Source organism: Biomphalaria glabrata, chromosome 3 (assembly GCF_947242115.1).
Source record: "Biomphalaria glabrata chromosome 3, xgBioGlab47.1, whole genome shotgun sequence".
Classification (NCBI taxonomy): domain Eukaryota; kingdom Metazoa; phylum Mollusca; class Gastropoda; family Planorbidae; genus Biomphalaria; species Biomphalaria glabrata.
In genome coordinates, this window is record NC_074713.1 from 13,024,188 (window position 1) to 13,045,479 (window position 21,292).

General features: G+C 36.0%; 2 protein-coding genes across 2 annotated transcripts; both read left to right on the forward strand.

The window, feature by feature from the left end:
* The first annotated feature begins 2,435 nt into the window (after positions 1-2,435).
* LOC106051695 (transcription initiation factor IIA subunit 1-like) lies at positions 2,436-16,117 on the forward strand. Its single transcript, XM_013206899.2, has 9 exons — positions 2,436-2,587; positions 8,625-8,726; positions 9,392-9,479; positions 9,785-9,822; positions 10,001-10,118; positions 11,173-11,459; positions 12,083-12,211; positions 12,639-12,728; positions 14,124-16,117. The coding sequence occupies exons 1-9, from the start codon at positions 2,567-2,569 to the stop codon at positions 14,229-14,231; spliced, it is 981 nt and encodes a 326-aa protein (XP_013062353.2). The 5' UTR covers positions 2,436-2,566; the 3' UTR covers positions 14,232-16,117.
* A 127-nt stretch (positions 16,118-16,244) lies between these two features.
* On the forward strand, positions 16,245-21,010 carry LOC129925132 (uncharacterized). The gene has a single exon (XM_056023532.1). It carries the CDS (start codon positions 16,851-16,853, stop codon positions 20,241-20,243), a length of 3,393 nt encoding a protein of 1,130 aa, XP_055879507.1. The 5' UTR covers positions 16,245-16,850; the 3' UTR covers positions 20,244-21,010.
* The last annotated feature ends 282 nt before the right edge of the window (positions 21,011-21,292 follow it).

A 21,292-nucleotide genomic window follows, 5' to 3' on the forward strand; every position in this document is an offset into this window, starting at 1 on the left:
TGAGGCTAAATAAACGTGTGTGTGTGTCTGTCTGTGTGTGTGTGTGTCTGTCTGTGTGTGTGTCTGTGTGTGTGTGTATGATGCCTATAAGAAGTGAATCCTATAAACTTTGAGGACCAGAACAAAATTATGTTGGGGTGGGGTAACGTTGTAATGGTGGCAGTGTTATTGAAAGATAAAACAGTGTTTCTGGCAAAAAAACAACAACATATACCAACTATTCCAAACATAGAGGGTTCCTGCGCGTTTATTTCATAAATTTGTATTGTAAACATGGGCGTAGCCAGGATTTTTTTCGGGGGGGGGATTTTTCTCCCCCCCCCCTTTCGCGAAAATTTTTTTTATTTATGTGTGTGTGTGTACATCATCTTTATTACATTCTGACCCTTCATTCTTTCGGAAGACGTTTATTGTGCCCTAGAATAGGTTCTTCCTGGAGTTAGTGGAAAAAATGTAGATTCCCCGCCTTTGCCAGCAAGGGTGTCTGGGGGAGCGCTAGGAGCTTCCCGCCAAGCACAATTTCTGGTATTGAAAGCCAACAAAATGCATATGCTGAGGTATCTACACTGTATTTTCCTGCTATTAAAAAAGTTTTGTTTCAAAAACTAATGTGCTATTCTTACTGACTTAGACCCTCCCGCCCCGTTCGGCGCATTTGCCGTCAAGCTGTTTCCATAAAAATCTGTCACTGGTAATGTCTGAAGCCTCTTCCCACCTGCTCTGAGGACCTCCATGAATGTGTGGCGCTAAGTTGTACTAGGATGTCATCGCAAATATTCTTATGCGTAATTCATTTTGTCGGAGAACATGGCCCGCAAACCTTATGCGACGCTCTATCACAATCTTACTAAGGGGTCAACTCCCACTGGTAGAAATGTGTAACTGTAGTTTGTTTTAGAATGATATTGAAGTTAGAGGTTTTCCACCTCAAAACACTCTGTAGGGTAATTTTAAACTCAAAACCATCTGGAGGGGTTTAAACCTAAAACCCATATAGGATTGGCTACTCTCAAATAATTTTAGTGTGTAATTTGCTTTTTTTTTATATTGAAGAGGTATTTTTTAGCATCAAACCCCTCTGAAAGGGGGGGGGGGTAAACTTAAAACCCCTTTTGGCAACGCTCATAGCATTTTGAGTGCTTAATTTGCTTTTTTTCTTACACTGAAGATGTATTTTTTAGCTTCAAACCCCGCTGGCGGGGGTTTAAACTCAAAACCCCTTTGGCTACGCTCATAGATTTTAGAGTGAGTAATTTGCTTTTTTTTTATATAATGAAGAGGTATTTTTTAGCTTCAAACTCCACTGGAGGGGAGTTTAAACTCAAAACCTCTTTGACTACACTCATAACATTTTGAGTGTATAATTTGCTTTGATTTTATTATTAAAGAGGTATTTTTTACCTTCAAACCCCGCTGAAGGGGGGTTTAAACTCAAAACTGAGTCAAAACCCATTAAGCTACGCTTATAACATTTTGAGTGCGTAATTAGCTTTTTTTTTATATTGAAGAGGTATTTTTTAGATTCAAACCGTGCTGAAGAGAGAGAGAGGGGGGGGGGGGGTAAACTCAAAACCCCTTTGGCTACGCTCATAGAATTTTGAGTGCGTAGTTTGCTTTTTTTTTTTCTATTGAAGAGGGGTTTTATCGTAAATTGTGCTCTTGGAATTTGGGGATTGTCGTTTGCATTTTTTGTTTGTTTTGTTTTATAGAAGAGTGGGATTTAACTAAAAAAAACCCTGGTAGGGGGTTTTAAACTCAATCCCCCTGGTTGGGGGGTTTTAAACTCAAACCCCTCTGGTAGGGGTTTTTAAACTCGACCCCCCTGGTAAGGGGTTTTAAACTCAAAATCCCCTTGGTTGTGCTGGGGCAAGTGATGGTTTAGTATTAAAATCTCACCTAAAATAAACAAAAGCAAAGCAAAAAAATCAGTCACTAAATTCCGATCCCCCCCCAGCCCGCAGGGGGGATTTCATTTAGGGGGGGGGGGGGGTTGAACCCAACCCCCCCCCCCTGGCCACGCCCATGATTGTAAATATACCTGCAAAGAAAAACAGGAAACCTCTGATAGAACTATCTGTCTGTCAGTTTCTTCTCATTGTTCTTTACATCCTTAAAATTAAATTCAGGCGCACACAGCTGGCTAAAAAGGGGGGGGGGGGGCGAACGAAATTTGGTTTGTTTTTAGTGCGCCAATGGTAAAAATTCGAGATAGACACTGGGTTAATGTGACATGGTATAAGGTAGGTAAATCAATTAAATTTTAATAATACATAGTATTTCTTGATTCTTTCCCTTGAAAAAAAAAATTTAGGACTTTAGAGACATATATGCAGGCCAGTGCTTTTGTTTGTTTTATTTGTTTTTTTTTTTTTTGGCTTTCTTGGCACATCTCGCGTTAAGACTCGAGACTTTGTGCAATAAGCCCGACCAGAGCAATTGTAGGACCCCCCTATAGGCATTTGAAAATTTCAGATCCTATAAAAGCAAGTGGCTAACATCATCTCGTTGCGGGTTTGATAACCCGCCGTATCTTTTTATTTTAAGTAACTATCATACTGTAGATAAAATGAGCACTGCCAGTCATGTGGTAAGTGCCTTAGTCTTTGAAAAAACTGCATAACGTTATTTCGTTAATTATAAGAAAAATAGAAATTAGTTTATTTTTTTCTAGCTGATAAGGTAGCATAACAAGAGTCGAATACATGCCTTCAATCAATAAAAAATGACGTCAGCTGTTTGTCTGCTACACGGATTGGATGCTTTCTTATAAATAGATTATTAAATCTAGAGTAGATCTAATTTAAATTCTAGATCTAGATCTTGTCAGAACTTAACATCTAGAGTCTATTACAGAATACACAATTAGTGACAATTACGAATCAGTGATTCAAGTGATTGATCATTGAATCATGTTGAATGCATTTTAAATGATTTTAATTAGAGTAGACCTAGATTTAAAAATAATCGACTAGACTCTAGTCCTAGGATATTCTACTAAATTCTAGACTTAGACAGAAGTTAGATTATTGTCGATTATCTAATTAGATCTAGATTATGTAGATCTAGAATCTAGATCTACATTGTATGTGACTGTCTACATGATACATCATCATTCATCATGTCAATCATGAGTACATTTACAAATATACTAAATCTAGATCTACATCTACCTACTAGAAAACTAGATCTACATCAGTACATGCCTTACTATGGTTTTAATTTTAATGTGAAAATCTGTACTTTCTGTAGACTAGGACTAGTCCAGTCACTATCTAGGATGACTAGAGGAGTCTGTTACCAGAGAGTCTAGATTAGATATAAAATATAGATTTTATAGAAAGAATCTAGATTAGTAAATTAGGTGTTTCAAATGATCACATTTTTTTCCCATTATATCATTATACACATCTACATTCCTAAAACACTTCTAATTCTAGTCTATATACCATGTACATTTTAGACATTGATATATGTCTTATCTTCAAGTCCGAAGATTAGTGAGAAATACAGTATTTCCCGTGGCTGCGCAGCCCCAGCTGTGACCTACATATTTTGCCACATCCAGGGCAAGCATAACCATTGTCTGCAGGTGGTCGATTTAGATTTTCTTTTGCGTCGTCTGCATTTGTCCTCGGCAGCAGATTTTCTTTTGGTCTTAAATGTGTATCTCACAGCCTTCGCGAGTGACCTCCAGCTGTCTCATTCCGACGCTGCATGCAGCCAGATCAGTATTTCCCCAAACTTTTTCCTTAGCAGAACACTTTGCACATTCTGAGTACTTAGCGGAACACTTTTTCTGCAACAGAATATATGTTTCTTTTGCTTGCTTTAATGTTATGTTTCGATGTTATTCTGAAGATTTTTAAAAAAGCCTTTTTTTTTTTTTTTATGCAGAAAAAAAAAGATTTAGTTTTGGGAAACTTGAAAGAAATAAACAGCTGTGTCAAAATTTTAATTTGTGACTATTCAGAACTATCCCTATAGTCCCTATAGACCTAATTTTTGCTTCCTCCTCCTCCTATCTGCTCTTTTGTTTTAAGATGTTAAAAAAAGCATGTACATTTCCAGTTTTCACTAATAAATGAAAGTCATTATGTTTCTCATTACATTTGTAGGAGACAACTATATATCGCACTGGACCGCATTAGAAGTCGATTGTTAACAGCATTTTTTCAAAATATTGAGTTTTATATGAGTAAAGTAAAATACTCCTTTGAGACCTTTATTTGACTATAGTCAACAGTTAGCAGTGCAGGGGTGTTATGAGGACAGCACAATAATTAACTGCCATTACCTTCCCCACAGCAAATGTCAGGTACCCATTGGACATTAGTTATATGTTAATTACCCCTAGTCTCTATATACATCAGTACATCTATCACTATCATTCTTATCTAAATGCATTTACTTTTGAATTTTCTTTTTGGCTGTCCAGTTATATGTACAATTATTAATTAAGATTAAACTATAATAAAAAGACAAGACAATTGAAAAGTGTGTGTGTGTGTGGGGGGGGGAGTTGCTGAGTCTGAGTGGTATAAAACTTTGTATTTCTGGGAGGGTTCATGGAAAGGTAATTGAATTCAAGCCAAGAAAAAGCTATTTGAATTATTCACCTATCCCTTAGTCTGTTGGGCATCACACAAGATCTGTTAACGGTCTTTCTCCATTCCTCTCTGTCAATTGCCTTGGATAGAATTTCATTCACTGACAGGCCTGTCCATTATTTGTGTTGTCTTCCCATCTCTTTCTCTGTTTTCTTTTTATTCTTCCTGGTACTGTTCCCTGAAAGGTCTTTGTGAGCCCTGTTGACCTTTTGGTGTGGCCATAGAGTTTGAATTAACATTTTTTGACAGTGGTGAGCAGGTCATCGTGGGGTTCAATTACTGTATTAATGTATTCGTGCTGCAGTCTTTGTAGTGTCACCTAATAACTTTCTGTAGCATCTTAGTTCCATTGCTAGAATCCTCTTCTTAAGATATGCAGTCAGTGTCCAACATTCCCATGCATATAAGAATGTGGTCGTGACAGAGTATTTTAAGTGGCAAACTGTAGAGTGCAATTCTGGCTAGTAGTTCATGTTTGGTTCTTTCATCTGAGACAATAGCTCCAAGATATTTAAAGCTTCTGACACTGTCAGCTTTTCACCACCAATGCTTATGTCCCTTTTAATGCCCTGTCGGCTATTGGTCATAATTTCTGTTTTTTTTTTTGGCATTGATTTGCATAAGACAATTTGTTGCGGAAGTCTTGTCTATGGGCATCACCAACCATATATAACAGTGATGCTCAACCGAATTCGATCTGCGGGCCATTTTAACTTTCGACACGCGTGTCGCGGGCCACATCAACAAAAATATTTTAAAAAATGAAATCCAAATTCACCTGAAACTATTAGAAAAATTGGATCTAGTATTAATTAATGAGATATTTAAAGTCTATTATTTTTTATGCGTCTAAAAATAGTTTCATTTCTCTACTTAAAATGTGAGCGACATTGTAGCTACCTTTACCACCATCTTATTTTCTTTTCTCTTTTTGGTTGATATTCCCATAGATCGTCCAATCTCTAGGCGTAGTTTGACCAAGCTTTTATACTCGGCTCAAACTAAAAAGGCCTTCACATTTGTTTTATAATGCCACTGTATATGTTGTTGTTTTTGAAACAGTCAGACTTTCTTAACAAAACAAATATGTAGGCTCATTATCATGTTCCACAAAAAAGATCCATTCACTTTTCTTGGTAGATTCTACATTCAGATTCCCATTTCATATACTCATAAACGCACAATCTTTAAAGGTCATGGTACCAATTCATCAGAGAAAAAGTGAAGGCCCTAACATTTTTGAAGGGCTGAGGATTTTCTACGTTTGTGCCGACGTTTCGGCGGGCCGGATGAAACCACGTCTGGCCCGCGGGCCATACTTTGGGCATCACTGATATATAATATGCTGGACCAACTTAGTACAAGAAGTCCTCCGTTTTTCCTAGTGCTCTTAGTGCATGCCTTGGAAGATTTTAACTCTTTCTCTCCGTAATTATTTTCCACTTTCTGACGGAATTATTAATTTAATCCGAATGTAGTGCACTAACATGCTCTAATTAAAATGGAATAACGTTTTTATTTAATCAAAGAGTAATGTTTTTGAAATTGCATTAAAGGAAAATGAATGTTCTTGTTAGATATTACAAAATCAAGCGTATAAATTGAAGTGATATTAGTGAAAGTAAAAATGAAAATCTGAAAACTCACCAATGGACGACAAAAAAATTAATCCAAGTCACATAAGAAGATCATTTCTTTTCCAAACTGAATTAAATGCTATTGTTTATAATCCTTATTCATATTTTCATGAAATAGAAACACTAAAACAATAATAAAAAACTCATGGAGTACAAAACTGGAGCACATTATCCAAGGTCACCATCATAGAAAATGTATGAGAAAAAACAACAACTTACAACATTAAGTTCCAGTAAGAAAATAATTGCACTGTACATGGTGTATTTCAATGATTCATTTCTAATTACATAATGTTTGCCTGAACAAAAAACAATTTCCATGTTTTAACTGTGGTATTTAAAACAATCCATATAGATGTGCACCACGTAACGACGAGTCTAATCCCATCATTGTAGTCATGGCCAGAAATTTATAAATTTCATAGTTAGAAACTAGTTTCCATTTTGTAAAAATGGATGTCCTGTGTGCTGTAGTCTGCATAACTGTTTATTGCATTAACAAGATTATCAACAATTGTGGAATCTAGTAGAGTAAAAAAACAGTCAAGCTCAGTTGAGTCAGAATTGAGTAAGTTCATGTTGACACCTGTATAATACTACAATGGCTGAAGTAGATCTAGATTTACTATTTTACTGGAAGGAATAAATCTAAAATTGCTTTATGTTATAGTACCCATCTCTGCATTTTTCAAACTTGTTGAAACAGGCATAGATTTAGATGTATTCTTTGTGCTAATATGTCTAGTTTTAGGAGCGGGTGTGGCAGGTTTATCAGCTGATGAACTATCAAATTCAGGTCTAGAATCTAGATCTGACACTGACACTAGAACATCAATATCACTATGAGATCAAACAAAATCACTGTCATCTGAATCGATAAGTTCTATTACTTGTTGATCTGAAATATAATTTAGATCTACAAGTTTTAGTGGATTGACCTCAATATGGGCCAGGCTCCATTTCCATTTTAACACACTCTATAAAAAGACGACTTTCAAAACGCTCTGTAATATTATAACCATGTTGAAGGAAGTAAACAGTGAACTCTTATGCAAGCGGAAATCACGTAGATTTAGAATATAAGCATTTAAAATTATTAACCAAGAAAAGGAACGAATTAAAGATGTTTAACTGCACCGATGGCAATATCCTCACTTAATCGACTTTTACTGGGGAAAAAACGACGTTATTATCGTAGCTTAAATTAGGAGAGAAAGAGTTAAGTCACTGATTAACATGTATGACAAGATTGACACAGAGATATGTGTAGGATGTAATATCTTCTCTTTTTAAGTAACATCTGTAATTAATAAGATAGCATAACGCTATAAAAAGAAAATGCTATCAATAATGCACAACTTGCTATTGTTGACACTTGGTGAACTAATAAAATCAAATTAATATTTTTATTATTTGTTCTCAAAAACACCATCTATGAGGGGCCTACTTTGTCTGTTGGTGGGCACGGAGATGGATGGAAAGCAAAATAGAAAAAATGCTTGCTTTATTTACAAATTTCTTTCTATGAAAATCAAATTGTGTGTGTCATATTAAAAATTATTGTTTTGGGTGGAGATGCAGATGTCCTTGATAATCCGTGCAGTTTGGGAGTGAGATTTAACTAACACTACCAATCTGTATTTTTTTTTTAAATCGTATGCTTGCTTGCATACTATACAACAACAGTTCTCAGCCTTACAAGTGCACACAGGAAAGACCCCATTGAAGACAACAAAATAACTAATGTGTGTGTGCAATCTAGACCAATGAATACATTAGGAGAGATGTGTTCTCTTCATTACTCAATGTTTTATTCAAGGTTTAGTTTTTTCCACTGACCAGCTGTGTTGAAATCTTCTAACCCTAACTAGTTAACAGGAACTTGAACCTGCCCTAAAATAATGACATTCTCCTTTTTAAATAGGCAGTATAAATTTACTTTAAACTCCTGGTGGAACATAAGGCCACAACAGCATTTTGCATCACCACACTTTGTTCTGAGCTATTTCCTGAATGGGTCCATGTAGTTGTCATAACCTTTTTCACTTTCAATCATCTAGCATAGCTTTTAATATCTTTTGTAATATAAAGTTTCCAATCTCATTTGTGATGTGAACCAATGGGGGGGTGGGGTTCTTGTGAGAATTTTTTTCCATGCTGCCTTTAGACACTCAGTAAACACAACTTGAGCCCCTTTGAAAGGTAGCCAAACCAAGCCTCTCGGCCATACATCTACAAAACCAATATGATGATTAGCTTTTTTTTTTCTCCAGTGTTTTTGGTGAATAGTGTTGAAAAAGTAATGTGACTGACTTACTTGCTTTTAAAACTTTAACCTGGAAGAGTTAAACCTTTTTGCATCTTTTTTTCCCCGTTTCAGAGTAAGCTTTACCAAATGGTGGTAGATGATGTCATTGCAAATGTCAAAGATGCTTTCCTTGATGACAGTGTTGATGAGCAAGTGTTGTTGGATTTAAAACAGGTTTATGATAGTATTTAATAACATATATCTAATTATATCACTCTTTAAAGAAAAGTAATAATACACATAAATCAAACCATGCCCCCCCCCCCCCAAATAAAATAAATAAAAGATAAAATACTTTATTTATGCAGTAATTCTTTAGATTGAGTTTCATGCTTGTTTAGAATAATTCCAAGAAATCTTTAGATTATATTTTGACAAAGTACTTAATTTGAATTGTTACTGTCAAGCTTTACAAAGTGCTGATTAAAGGTGAGGTAGTTCATTGCTTTTTACTAAATTATTTTTATTTTATATAGATTTATAAAATTGCTCATCCCTATTGCAAGGTTCCAGTTATTACTTAACTTATTGCAATAATTTAAATATTAAACCTCAGAGTATCCAGAGTATTAACACTAAGTTACAGTACAATACTTCAACCTCATACTAGTTTTTGGTGTAAAGAAATTTTCTATCTCTATAACCACATACTATCTCTGGCTAAAACCACAAGCTGTTTCTGGCTATAACCTCGAAGCTAAGAGAAACAAAGGGCCAGCAGCAAGTTTTATTTTTCTCTTATGTTGATCTGTATGTAAAAATGCCAGTAGTTAATTTTAGATAATACTATGAAATATTTGTTTTTTCTTGATTATAAAATGTTTCCTGTCTTTGTGTAGCTTTGGTTAACAAAGTTGACTGCTTCTAAAGCCCTTGATCCCCCACAGTCAGAGCTTGAACAGTTACAAAGTGCTCAACAGGAACAAGGTTAGTTGGATCTGCTTACTAGAATGTTATACATTTATTTAGATGACCTGATCTTACTCGTGTAGTTTTTTTTTTTAGCGTCTTTATTTTTGGTTTTTAGCTATTTGAAGCATGTTACTCAGTTTAATAATTTTTGGTTTTTAGCTATTTGAAGCATGTTACTCAGTTTAATATTGTACACTATTTTCAATTAGTTCATCTGAAACCTGATTATTATTTTTTTTGCATTACTTGATGTTAACTTATTTTTTTGTATGAAAGAACGATGTGTGAAAAACAAACTTATAACATTTTTTTTTGCTCAGCCCAAGCCAGTCAGATTCAACAGCCTCAACAATTCCAGGTAACATGTTTAAAACAGTTTGTTTTTCATTATACTACTACTACTATTGCTTTAATTCTTTTATTTGATTCTACTGTTAATGTTTTCATGCATCAATTACTATTTTCTGTTAAAAACCTTTGCTATGAAAATACTGGTTGTTAAAAATCAAGTGAACTATTGTTTGTGTGAATATCAGGTAGCTGGTGCTACAGGGGGAGCTGCAGCCATAGCTATGCCTGCTGGAATTTTTCAACAAAATTTAGCAACCCTTCGTCCAGATGGACATATTCAGAATCTTACAGTTCAACAAACAGGTGTGTGACTTAGTTAGTGTCTCTATACATAAAATCTTTATATGGAACATTTATTTCAAGGAAATATTAAGTACATCAGACTTACAAGTTACAGTGAAATAGTTTTATTAATAATGAAAATGCGGTGAGTTACGTCTTTGTAAGCCAGTGGTATACTCTTAATAAACAACTATCATCAATTATTTAGTTGGCTCTTTACTTTTTTTGGGTACCATATTAAAAATAGAGGCATTCCTAAAAAAGATAGAACAGACACATTGATTGCCAACAGTAAGATAAAAACTAGAAAACATATACATATATAATTAATAATATCATAACAATGAAAGAAATAGATTTCAATAAGGTAAGTAACAAATAAAACTATGAAATCAGAAATAGTTATTAAGGATCGCTGTTATTAGTTAGCTGCAATTTCAATGCTTGGAGAGTATTGAATTTGTCCTGCTGGAATGTTGACTGGTTTGGTTGAAAGAGTAGCTACTAGCTAAAGTCTCTGTGTCAACAACTAGGCATGGGTGCATCCAAATGAGGCTCAGGTTGTACCCTCAGGAGTTAAATAGTAAACACTGAATTCTATTGCCTGTCATAGGTTAATAAGATATCTAGTTATAAAAATATGTGAGGGGAACAAATGTTCAAAAGTTGTTGCCCTTCTCATTTTCACAGAAAGTGTCGTATGTTTTTGATGTAATATAACATGAAATGATAAGAAATACAAATATAGAATTAAAGAATTACTGAGGTATTGGGGACAAAAGAAGGCATGGAAGCTTGTTGGTAACTGCTTGTAAAACATTATGTGTACAATACATTTCTAATGTATTTGCAAGCAATTTTTCTGATTGGGACCACTTAGAGACAATATCATTTTGGTCCTAATAACTGGCTGATCCAATCAATCAAAGATTTAATGTTATATAGGATTCAGTCCAATTAAGCAATGGTCTGATCAATTAGATTTGACTGTACTGTTAATTTCATGAAGTATGTTACAATGATTTTTCAGTTGTAGAGTTTCACACATTATTTTTGTGAATGTCTTTGGACACAGGGAATACACAGTTTATTGCTTTGAATAGCATTCCATCACAATTGTTGACACAGTATCAACCACAAGTGATGCAGCAGATGATTCCTCAACAGCAACAAGCTATTCGCTTAGCTCAGCAGCAGCAGCCTCAGCCGATAAAGATAACACAACAGTTGCAACAGCAGCAGTTACAACAGCAACATTTACAGCAGCAGCAGTTGCATCAACAGCAACTTCAACAGTTGCAACAACAGAAACTTCTGCAGCAGGGACAGCTCATTCCAAATTCATTAACTAAAGCTCCAGGGGTAATCAATTAAAACATTCTCTATGTTGTTCCTTGTTTTCTTTTTAAGGAAACTGGTTTTAAAGTTTTGATTTTTTTAAGAGCTAATATAATTTTGTGCTAACATTTTGTATCTAGGGTACAAATAATGTCCAAAACCACTTTGACTATTATTCCACTGGTTATCCCTCAATTCCAGGATTTCATTTTTTTTAAATATTTCCTAAACTCTAAACAAAAGAGGAATGATCGTGGTTATGATGATGCTATGGCTACTTAGTGTTACGTTCATTTACTTTGTTGTAATATACAATCATCAAATTTACTTATAAATACTATTATTTATTAAATATGGACAGTGAGTTCAGTTTCAGATTTGACACAAGCAGAGTGTATTTCTTTAGCATCAGGCATCATTTTGTTTTTAATTAGGGAAATAGTAATGCATCTGTACTCCCAACTCTTGTTTATTTAACTGACAGTTGTCTTTAATTCTCCAGTTAGTGATCAAGTTGTGCCATGCTAGAGCTATCCTTTGTATTGGAAGATTATTTTTTTATTTACTAAAAGGTTAATTCAATTCTATTCTAAACAACAGAACTCCTGCGCTTATTTTATTATCTAACTTTGTCATTTCTTGTGTAGGTTATCCAGATAGATGGCCATGGTGACACAAGCTCTTCTGATGATGATGACGTAGACTTTGATGATGATGACAAGGATGAAGAAGATAAAGAAGAAGAAAATGAAGAGGAAGCAGAAGGTGACAAAGAGGTAAGAAATACAAACATTGCCAACATTATTGTCAGTTTTCTGACTCAAATAAAAGTGAAAAAATCATATTTACTGTCTATTGTATACCTGTAACCATTAACTTTCAGGTGGCATTTACATCATCTGTCCTATAGATTGCAAGGTCTGAAAGGGAACATTGTATAAATAGGAACATATCTGCTGAGTGATCAAAGCCTTAAAATATCAAGCAGAGCAGTTAGCTCAAAAACATTAAAATGTTAGCTGTATGGTTGAAACAACTTTGTTAAATCTGTTTTGGGTGTTACTAAGTAATATACACAAGTGTGTCAATGTGGAATGAAGATGGAGTAATTTAAGACTGGATAAGACATTGTGACTATTATTGTTGTTCTATGAAAAACTTGTATTTTTAAGTCTAAAGGAGGAACTTGTTATGTCTCTTCAGGATCCCCTCAACTCAGAAGATGATGTCAGTGAAGATGATCCAACAGAATTGTTTGACACAGAGAATGTGGTGGTGTGTCAGTATGACAAGGTTAGTTCTATTTCAGTTACATTTTTTTAAACTGCCTCCATATAATCAGAATAGGAAAGCCTATTGATTAAAGAAAAAATAAATTGCTAAACATTAACAATATGTTGTTAAAATTGCTCAATTTAGCTTGCAAATTCAGCAGCTCAAAAATATGAAAAACATGGGCATGTTATTGCAAATGGCCATAACAATGTTCTTACTTTAACAGTTGATATACATATATGTTTTAGACAAGAATTATTAGCTTATTGGCCACACTGGGAGAACTTTAATTTGACCATTTAATATGTTTCTAAGTATGCTAAAAAAAATAATTTAAATTCTTTATCTTTAACATGACACATTGTCATGTATTTCCCCATGTAGGCCCTCTAATCAATGAATGTTTCAGAATGGAATTATGTTCTCCTGTAAACACATTTTGTATTTCCTCTATACAGCTACATTTGAAAAGATCCATACTGTGTTATGTTTTAAACCTTAGCTTGTTTTTCTGGACCCTGACATTCAATATGCACCTTAATGCTTTAAATAAATAATTGACTAGATACTAACATATCATAATATTTAATGAGATGATATTACAAACAATGAATACAATGATGACGTAATCTATTAATGAATTTAACAAATATTATAATATAGATATTATGTTAATAGTCAAGTAAGCACTCAGCATCTTGCCATTCCATAATACCAACACAACACATTAGTAGGCATCTACACAACAAACGCACAACTCTGGCCCACTACTGACTCTAGTGTAGACTCAATCTACAATCCCATCACTAACTCCTTGTAAAGATACAAGAAAAACAAATTAAAAGGACTAATCTAATACACTATGGCAGCGAAACAACTGCAAGATGCTGTAGTGCCTTAGATTCTCAAACAGCGGTACACAGACAAACCTCAGAGAAACCTTACATCAGCAAAATAAAAAAACAACAACTCCATAAGCTAAAAAGCAATGCAAAAAAGAAGGTGTGTTCAAAAATTGTGCACCTGACAAAAATTGGTGCTAGAATAATATAGCATACACACTGACACATACTGTTGTAAAAGTTTTAAGTGATAATTAGAGCTGTTAGCAGAGTTTTTTTTTTTTATATTATTTGAATACCATGACACTAGCTCCAGTTGGAATAAACATGACCAATGTGCAGCTGAAAACATTCTAGGCTCACATAGGTCTCACCAGCCACTTGAGGAAATACAAAACCCCAGTCCAAAGTTCTCAGCCCCCTGGATGATTAAGTGGTCATCATTACACAAATACTATTTTTTATATAACTAGGGAACTTTGTGCAGATTTTTTGTGAATATTTTGTGTACTGCTTGTTGTGATATATTAAATTGCAATATATAAGGATTGTTTTTGGGTTTTCATTTCAGATCAACAGAAACAAAAACAAATGGAAGTTTCACTTAAAAGACGGCATCATGAATCTTTCAGGAAAAGATTTTGTGTTCCAGAAGGCTAGTGGGGATGCAGAGTGGTAGCAGTGTGCCATAGCTTGTGTGTGGGTGTTAGTGTGTATGAATCCGTGTGTGGCTGTGACTACTGTGTATAACTTTGGTACTTGTTAAATTGTGCCTTTGTGACATTGAGTGTGTTAAGATCTGGCTGTGTCATTGCCTGAATGTTTATTCCCATGTAAAATAACTTTGTTTTGTGTATGCTTCAGGAAAAATCTACAATAAGTTTGTATTAGTTGATGCTTCAGGAAGAGCCTAGGATAATGTGTGAACATTTGACATTTATCTCCTCAATTTCTTTGAAATATTTTTTTTTATCATAAGTTGGTGACAAATATTGGTTGTAATTCTTGTTTTGTATTGTAGTATTGTAATACTTCATATGTATTATAGGTATATCTTGCATTAAATTTATTATTTTTATGTTGTTGTTTTCTAGGGCCTTGCACTCATTGGTTTGATTGCATTTTGTTTTTGCTAGTTGGAAATCAGTGGCTTATTTCTATGAAAGATCCTACTAACTCTACAGGTGCTTGGTTTCTCAAGTTTTTTTTCCCCCTTTTCTTGATAGATCTTTGGTTTGTGTAAACATTCCTCCTCTTCAATTTTTTTTTTCTCTAAATTATTTTGTAATTTCCTTGTTTAGGGAGCTCTCCATTTTCTGTTTGTAAATGGGTGTTAGCAAGAAGTTATTTGTTACAGAGATGTTTGATGATCAGATCAGGGACCCCCAAAGAGATTTTTTTTTTTTTTTTTTTTTTTTACTTTGACTCAAGGGAAAAAACTGTGTAAATATGATATGGATTGTTGAATTAAAGATCACCTGGTAATGTGTTACATAATAAAAACTATGGATGTGTTAGTAAACATGTATTATATTGTTACAGTCACTGCACAATCAACTACATCAGGTGACATTACTATTTTGCATCAGGTTGTAATCCAAGTTTACAAACTTTTATTTAGCTGCAATGCATCAGACTTCAGTTTAGTTTGACATTGTTATTTGGTTGAATCTTACTTTCTGTCAATGCTTCTGCAAGAATGACTAAGAGAATTGTGTAGTGACTGGTTGCATAGGGTAAATTGTTATTACACTAACTTGTCATATCCCTATAACAACATAACCTTTGACCTAAATCAAGTGATTTTGTTTCCTCATTGTGCTACAGTTATGTAATAATCTTAAGCATTGGTACTCTCTGTCCATTGCTCAAGTCACCATTGAACAAGTCATATATATATATCTCCTTGTGTCTAGATGGTGACAGGCCTCTTGGGTCTCACATGGTGAATTGAAAGACATCACTAGTCATTGGCCATGCCCAAGTTAATGGAGCCCTGTGAGTTGTCCCTCTTTAACTGTAGTTAACTGTTCTCACTGTATTCTAATGGTTCTGATGTATGGGCTGTTTATCTGTGTTATGTTGATTGCAAAGACATTGCTTGGAATTGATTGTTTCCCTTTATTTGTCAATTGTTTCCCTTTCTGTGATGTGATTAGAACTAACATAAATCATTCCACTATCTCTGATGTTTCTTCACTCTTTGGCCAGTAGTAGTTTCTATCTAGATGTGCACATCCTAGAATCTAGTTTCTGTTACTCAATTTCTTTTTTTCTCCTCAATTCATTCTGGATAATTTAAGATACAGCCTGAGTTGTGTCCCCCTGTGGTCACATCTAAAACTCCCCATCTTTATTTTTTAAATGACAAAAAGTCAGGAAGACTGTCTGGTCTCAGGAATCTTTTCCTGTCTCCAATCTACTGAGCTAAAGCACCAGTGATTATTTATTGGCTGAACTGTGTACATGTGTGTGTGTGGATTTGGACTGCTGCTTTGTGGAAAGGTTTTGTTTTTGTTTTTTAAAGTCAAAACTAAATATAAATAAATGATTATTTCATTCATAGCTGTTTCTTTTTACATTCAATCGTCTTGTTGTGTCCATTTTTGTTTTGATGTTAAGATTTGTTGATAGAATGCTGACTTTATTTTTGGTGAGTTAAAGCAATGAAATCAAGTAGTCTAGAGAATGAATCATAAGCATTTCCAAAATGCTACAACAGTGGCTTTAGTTTTCAAGTCAGAAGATTAAGGAAGATGACAGTAAATCACATGGCACACCCAGCTCTGACCCATCAAATTTGCCACATCTGACAGATGAAGCTGCTTCCATGAGGGGTAATTGTATTATACCCCCACTGTTCAATTTATTCTTTGACCAAGGTGATAGCTTCTTGCAAGAAAAGAAACAAAATATTGTTCCCATTTATATCTTAGAGATAGTGGCAAACCAAAACAAATCAGTGTCCATGTTTACAAAGCTTCTATTAACTCACTCTGTATGATAAATATTTTGCACAATTATTTCTTTTACCCGGTGTAGTGTAACTGAGTTGATTTTCTGCGTGCGTCCAGCGTGTCTGAAGGTCATGGCCATTGTTGTGTTTCATGTCCAGTGTGTGTGTGTGTGTATAGACTGCATCAGTGGTATGCTAGACGTGCTGGTTTCATTCGCTGTTTACTGTAGTCTAATTTTGTCGAATAAAGCCATGCTATTGGTATTCTAGTCGTTATCATTTCATTACAATTTATTCGACAAAATTATGTATCTGGATTAGTGTTGGATTCCTTAATCTACAATGGATAAATTACTCAGACCGAAAGAGTTGGACATTGATCCTAATGCTCCTCTGGCCTCAGAAAAATGGACTCACTGGTATGACACATTTCAGAATTTTCTTTCGTCCATCAAGGATATTAACGAAGACTTTAAACTAAAGTTGTTGAAGAATCACGTATCTGCTACGGTTTATATGCTCATCAGTGATGTATCATCCTATTCGATGGCCATAGACACACTCAAGACTACTTATATTAAGGTAAAGAATGACATTTTTGCTAGACATTTGGTTGCTACATGTAAACAGCAGCCGGGCCAAACGGTAGAGTCCTTTATGCTAAAGTTGCGAAGCCTGGCCCGGGACTGTGACTTTAAAGAAGTAACTGCTGAACAGCACAGAGACATTTGCATTAGAGACGCCTTCATAACGGGTCTGGCATCCAACACTATTAGACAGCGGTTACTGGAAAAGACATCTCTTACTCTACAAAGCGCTTTTGACGAAGCTAGAGTGTTAGAAACAGCCACAACGCATGCTCAGGCTTACAATTCAACGAACGAAATCTCCTGTGGGGCAATGAAAACACCAACTAGCTCCCATCTAGAAACATACATTTCTAATGAAGACCAGGAATTAAATGCCATTAAGTCGCTATGCTACTTTTGTGGTAGGAGGAGACACTCTAGAACTGAATGCCCTGCTCGAAATGCATTATGTCATCAGTGCGGTAAAAAGGGACACTTCCAAACTGTTTGTAAATCAAGTAAAACAACAGCCAACAAAGCTGACAGCAAAATATCACTGACCAGTGTGATAACTCCATGTACCTTGTCATCAACGCATTTCTCTGGGCTTACACAGTCTACGGCACAAGTGAACGTCAACGGGTTGCTGTTGCAAGCTCTCATAGACACTGGCAGCTGTGAAAGCTACATATCAGAAGCCATCGTCAAGAGAAATAAATGGACAGTACGTCCGTCTACAAACAGAATATTCATGGCCACTACACATCTTTCTGAAAAGACATTAGGACATACATTTGCCGATGTCCAGTACAAGGGAGAACACTACAAAAAGGTCAAACTTTCCCTACTTGCTGGATTGTGCTCGGATGTAATCCTTGGTGTAGACTTTATAAGTCTTCATAAGGAATTGACCATACCGTACGGAGGAAAACGCAATCCTTTACACATCTGTGGTCTTAAAGCAGCACGAGTCGAAACACCGAGCCTATTCAGTAATCTAACTTCTGACTGCAGACCAGTGGCTACTAAGTCCCGAAAGCACTCAATAGGTGATAACAAATTTATTGAGTCTGAAGCTAGAAAACTCCTCTCGGACAAAATCATTGAACCTTCAAAGTCTCCCTGGAGAGCACAGGTGCTTGTGACAACAAACGAGAGACATAAAAGAATGATGGTCATTGATTACAGTCAAACAATAAATCGCTTCACCTTACTGGATGCATACCCAATGCCCCGAGTCGATGAACTGGTAGAACGGATATCCAACTATTCCGTTTTTAGTACTCTAGACCTCAAAAGTGCCTACCATCAAATACCAATCAAGACTGAGGAAAGGCCGTTTACTGCATTTGAGGCATGTGGCAAACTCTACCAGTTCTGTCGCATCCCTTTCGGTGTTACCAATGGAGTTGCATGCTTCCAGAAAACAATAAATCAGATTATTGAGAATGAAAAGTTGCAGGACACCTTTGCATACGTGGAAAATGTAACGGTATGTGGTCATGATCAAGAGTCGCACGATGAGAATATGCAAAGATTTCTAGATGCTTCTAGAAAGTATGGGATCACATTTAATGAAGACAAAAGTACAATAGCCACTGACAAAGTTTGCCTATTGGGATACGAAATTTCTAAAGGCCTTCTCAAGCCAGACCCTGAAAGATTCCAGGCTTTAAGAAACCTTCCTCCCCCTCATGATATGCGCTCACAAAAACGGATCGTGGGCATGTTGGCGTACTACTCACAGTGGATCCCAAATTTTTCTAACAAAATAAATGTTTTGGCAAATAACACGTCGTTCCCTCTTTCAGAAACAGTAAAGACAGCCCTTAACGAATTAAAGCAGGAGCTGGAGAAAGCTGCCATCTTCACCATCGACTATACTCGACCTCTGACGGTTGAAACAGACGCTTCGGATGTTGCAATAGCTGCCACCCTCAACCAGGATGGCCGCCCCGTGGCGTTCTTTTCAAGAACACTCTCGAAAAGTGAAAGGCGGCACTCAGCTATAGAAAAAGAAGCTTATGCCATTGTAGAATCTTTAAGGAAATGGCACCATTACTTAGTAGGAAATCGCTTTACCCTTGTCACGGATCAACGCTCTGTGGCCTTCATGTATGACAAACAGAGCAAAGGGAAAATAAAGAATGAGAAAATTCAAAGGTGGAGACTGGAACTGAGCTGTTTCCACTACGATGTCTTGTATAGACCAGGCAAACACAATGTAGCGACTGATACGTTTTCTAGAAACGGGTGTGTGTCAGCTATGAGTCGAAATGAATTGAAACTGCTCCATGACTCTCTGTGTCATCCGGGAGTAACAAGACTATGGCATTTAGTGCGAGCGAAAAACTTACCTTTCTCTTGTGAAGATGTTAGGCTGGTTGTCAACCAGTGCAGAATCTGTGCCGAAGTAAAACCCAGATATTTCAGTAATTCTAATGGAACTCTAATTAAGGCGATGCAACCTTTCCAGAGACTAAGTATGGACTTCAAAGGACCGCTCCCTTCTACATCTCGGAACACATACCTGCTAACTATAGTTGACGAATTTTCAAGATTCTCATTTGCATACGCCTGTTCTGATATGTCGGCTTCAACAGTAATCAGATGTCTAGATAATTTATTTGGACTATTCGGAATGCCTGACTATGTACACTCTGATAGAGGTACCTCATTCATGTCAAGAGAGGTGCAGGAATTTTTACACGAGAGAGGGGTGGCCACAAGCAGGACGACCCCTTATAATCCCAGAGGGAACTCTCAAGTAGAAAGGCTAAACGGGTCATTATGGAAAGCTATAACTCTGGCCTTAAAAACTCAAGGACTCCCGGTTTCCAAATGGGAGCAGGCGTTAAACCAAGCCCTACACTCTCTTCGTTCTCTGCTCTGTACCGCTACAAACGAGACACCTCACGAGAGAATATTCAAGTTCTATCGCAAGTCCACCTTCGGCAAATCACTCCCGACATGGTTAGCTCAACCAGGAAAAGTATTGTTAAAAAAGGGAGTCCGTGCATCAAAATATGACGATGGTACAATAGCTGTGGACTTAATCACATGCAACCCACAGTATGCCATTGTAAGACTTCCTGATGGAAGAGAAGAAACTGTGTCATTGCGACATTTGGCCCCCGTTCCAAGAGAGGGAGAATCAGAGGTGTAACAACATATGGAACATGAAGACTTTGAGCCGGAGACAAACCCTATAACACAGATGCAGGTGCCTACTGAACATGTGGCTATAGAACCAATGGCTGCTCCTAACACATATGTACAACAAGGGGAAAATGGACATCAAGAAGAAGTAAATGCAGGGGCTGAGTCTCCTGTTAGAGAGCCGCCGATGTCACCAACTCCAAGCGACGGCAGTATTGGTCCTGGTAGATATAACCTAAGACCAAGAACAAGCAGACCCAATTATAAGGTCTAACATTTATTTAATTATTTTTCCATATCACAAGTTCTAACTCAGTAATTGTAGGCTTAATATGACACTCTTTGAACTGATCATTTTATAGTGTATAGCTTTTCTAGTTAGACTTTTTGTATTGTATTACTTATTACATTATTATTCAAGACAACTGGTCTTAATATTTGTATGCATAAGGGACCGATAATTTTATAGTGTATAACGTGTTTGTTTATAGTTATACAATGCTTTTCAATAGAGTAAATCTGTAAGTATTCTGTAGGGATACTAAGGCCTCTTATATCGCTGTCCTTCACTATTATTTACATGTTTATGTTCCTATAACTTTTAGGCGGGGTGATTGTAGTGTAACTGAGTTGATCTTCTGCGTGCGTCCAGCGTGTCTGAAAGTCATGGCCATTGTTGTGTTTCATGTCCAGTGTGTGTGTGTGTATAGACTGCATCAGTGGTATGCTAGACGTGCTGGTTTCATTCACTGTTTACTGTAGTCTAATTTTGTCGAATAAAGCCATGCTATTGGTATTCTAGTCGTTATCATTTCATTACACCCGGTAACACGGGATTCAATAAAACAAAAACAAAAAAAAACAATTTATGAACCATTGGTTATTCATGATTTTGTTTGGTATCTTGAACAAGAAATTGTACTTTACACGTGTGGTAAAAGTTCATTATTCCCATTGAAGACTTGAGCCCTGGGTGGACATTTATTTTGTGCATTAAAAAAAAAACGTATCAGCATACCGTTACTTACCCCCATCCTACCTTCCCGACTGGTCTGA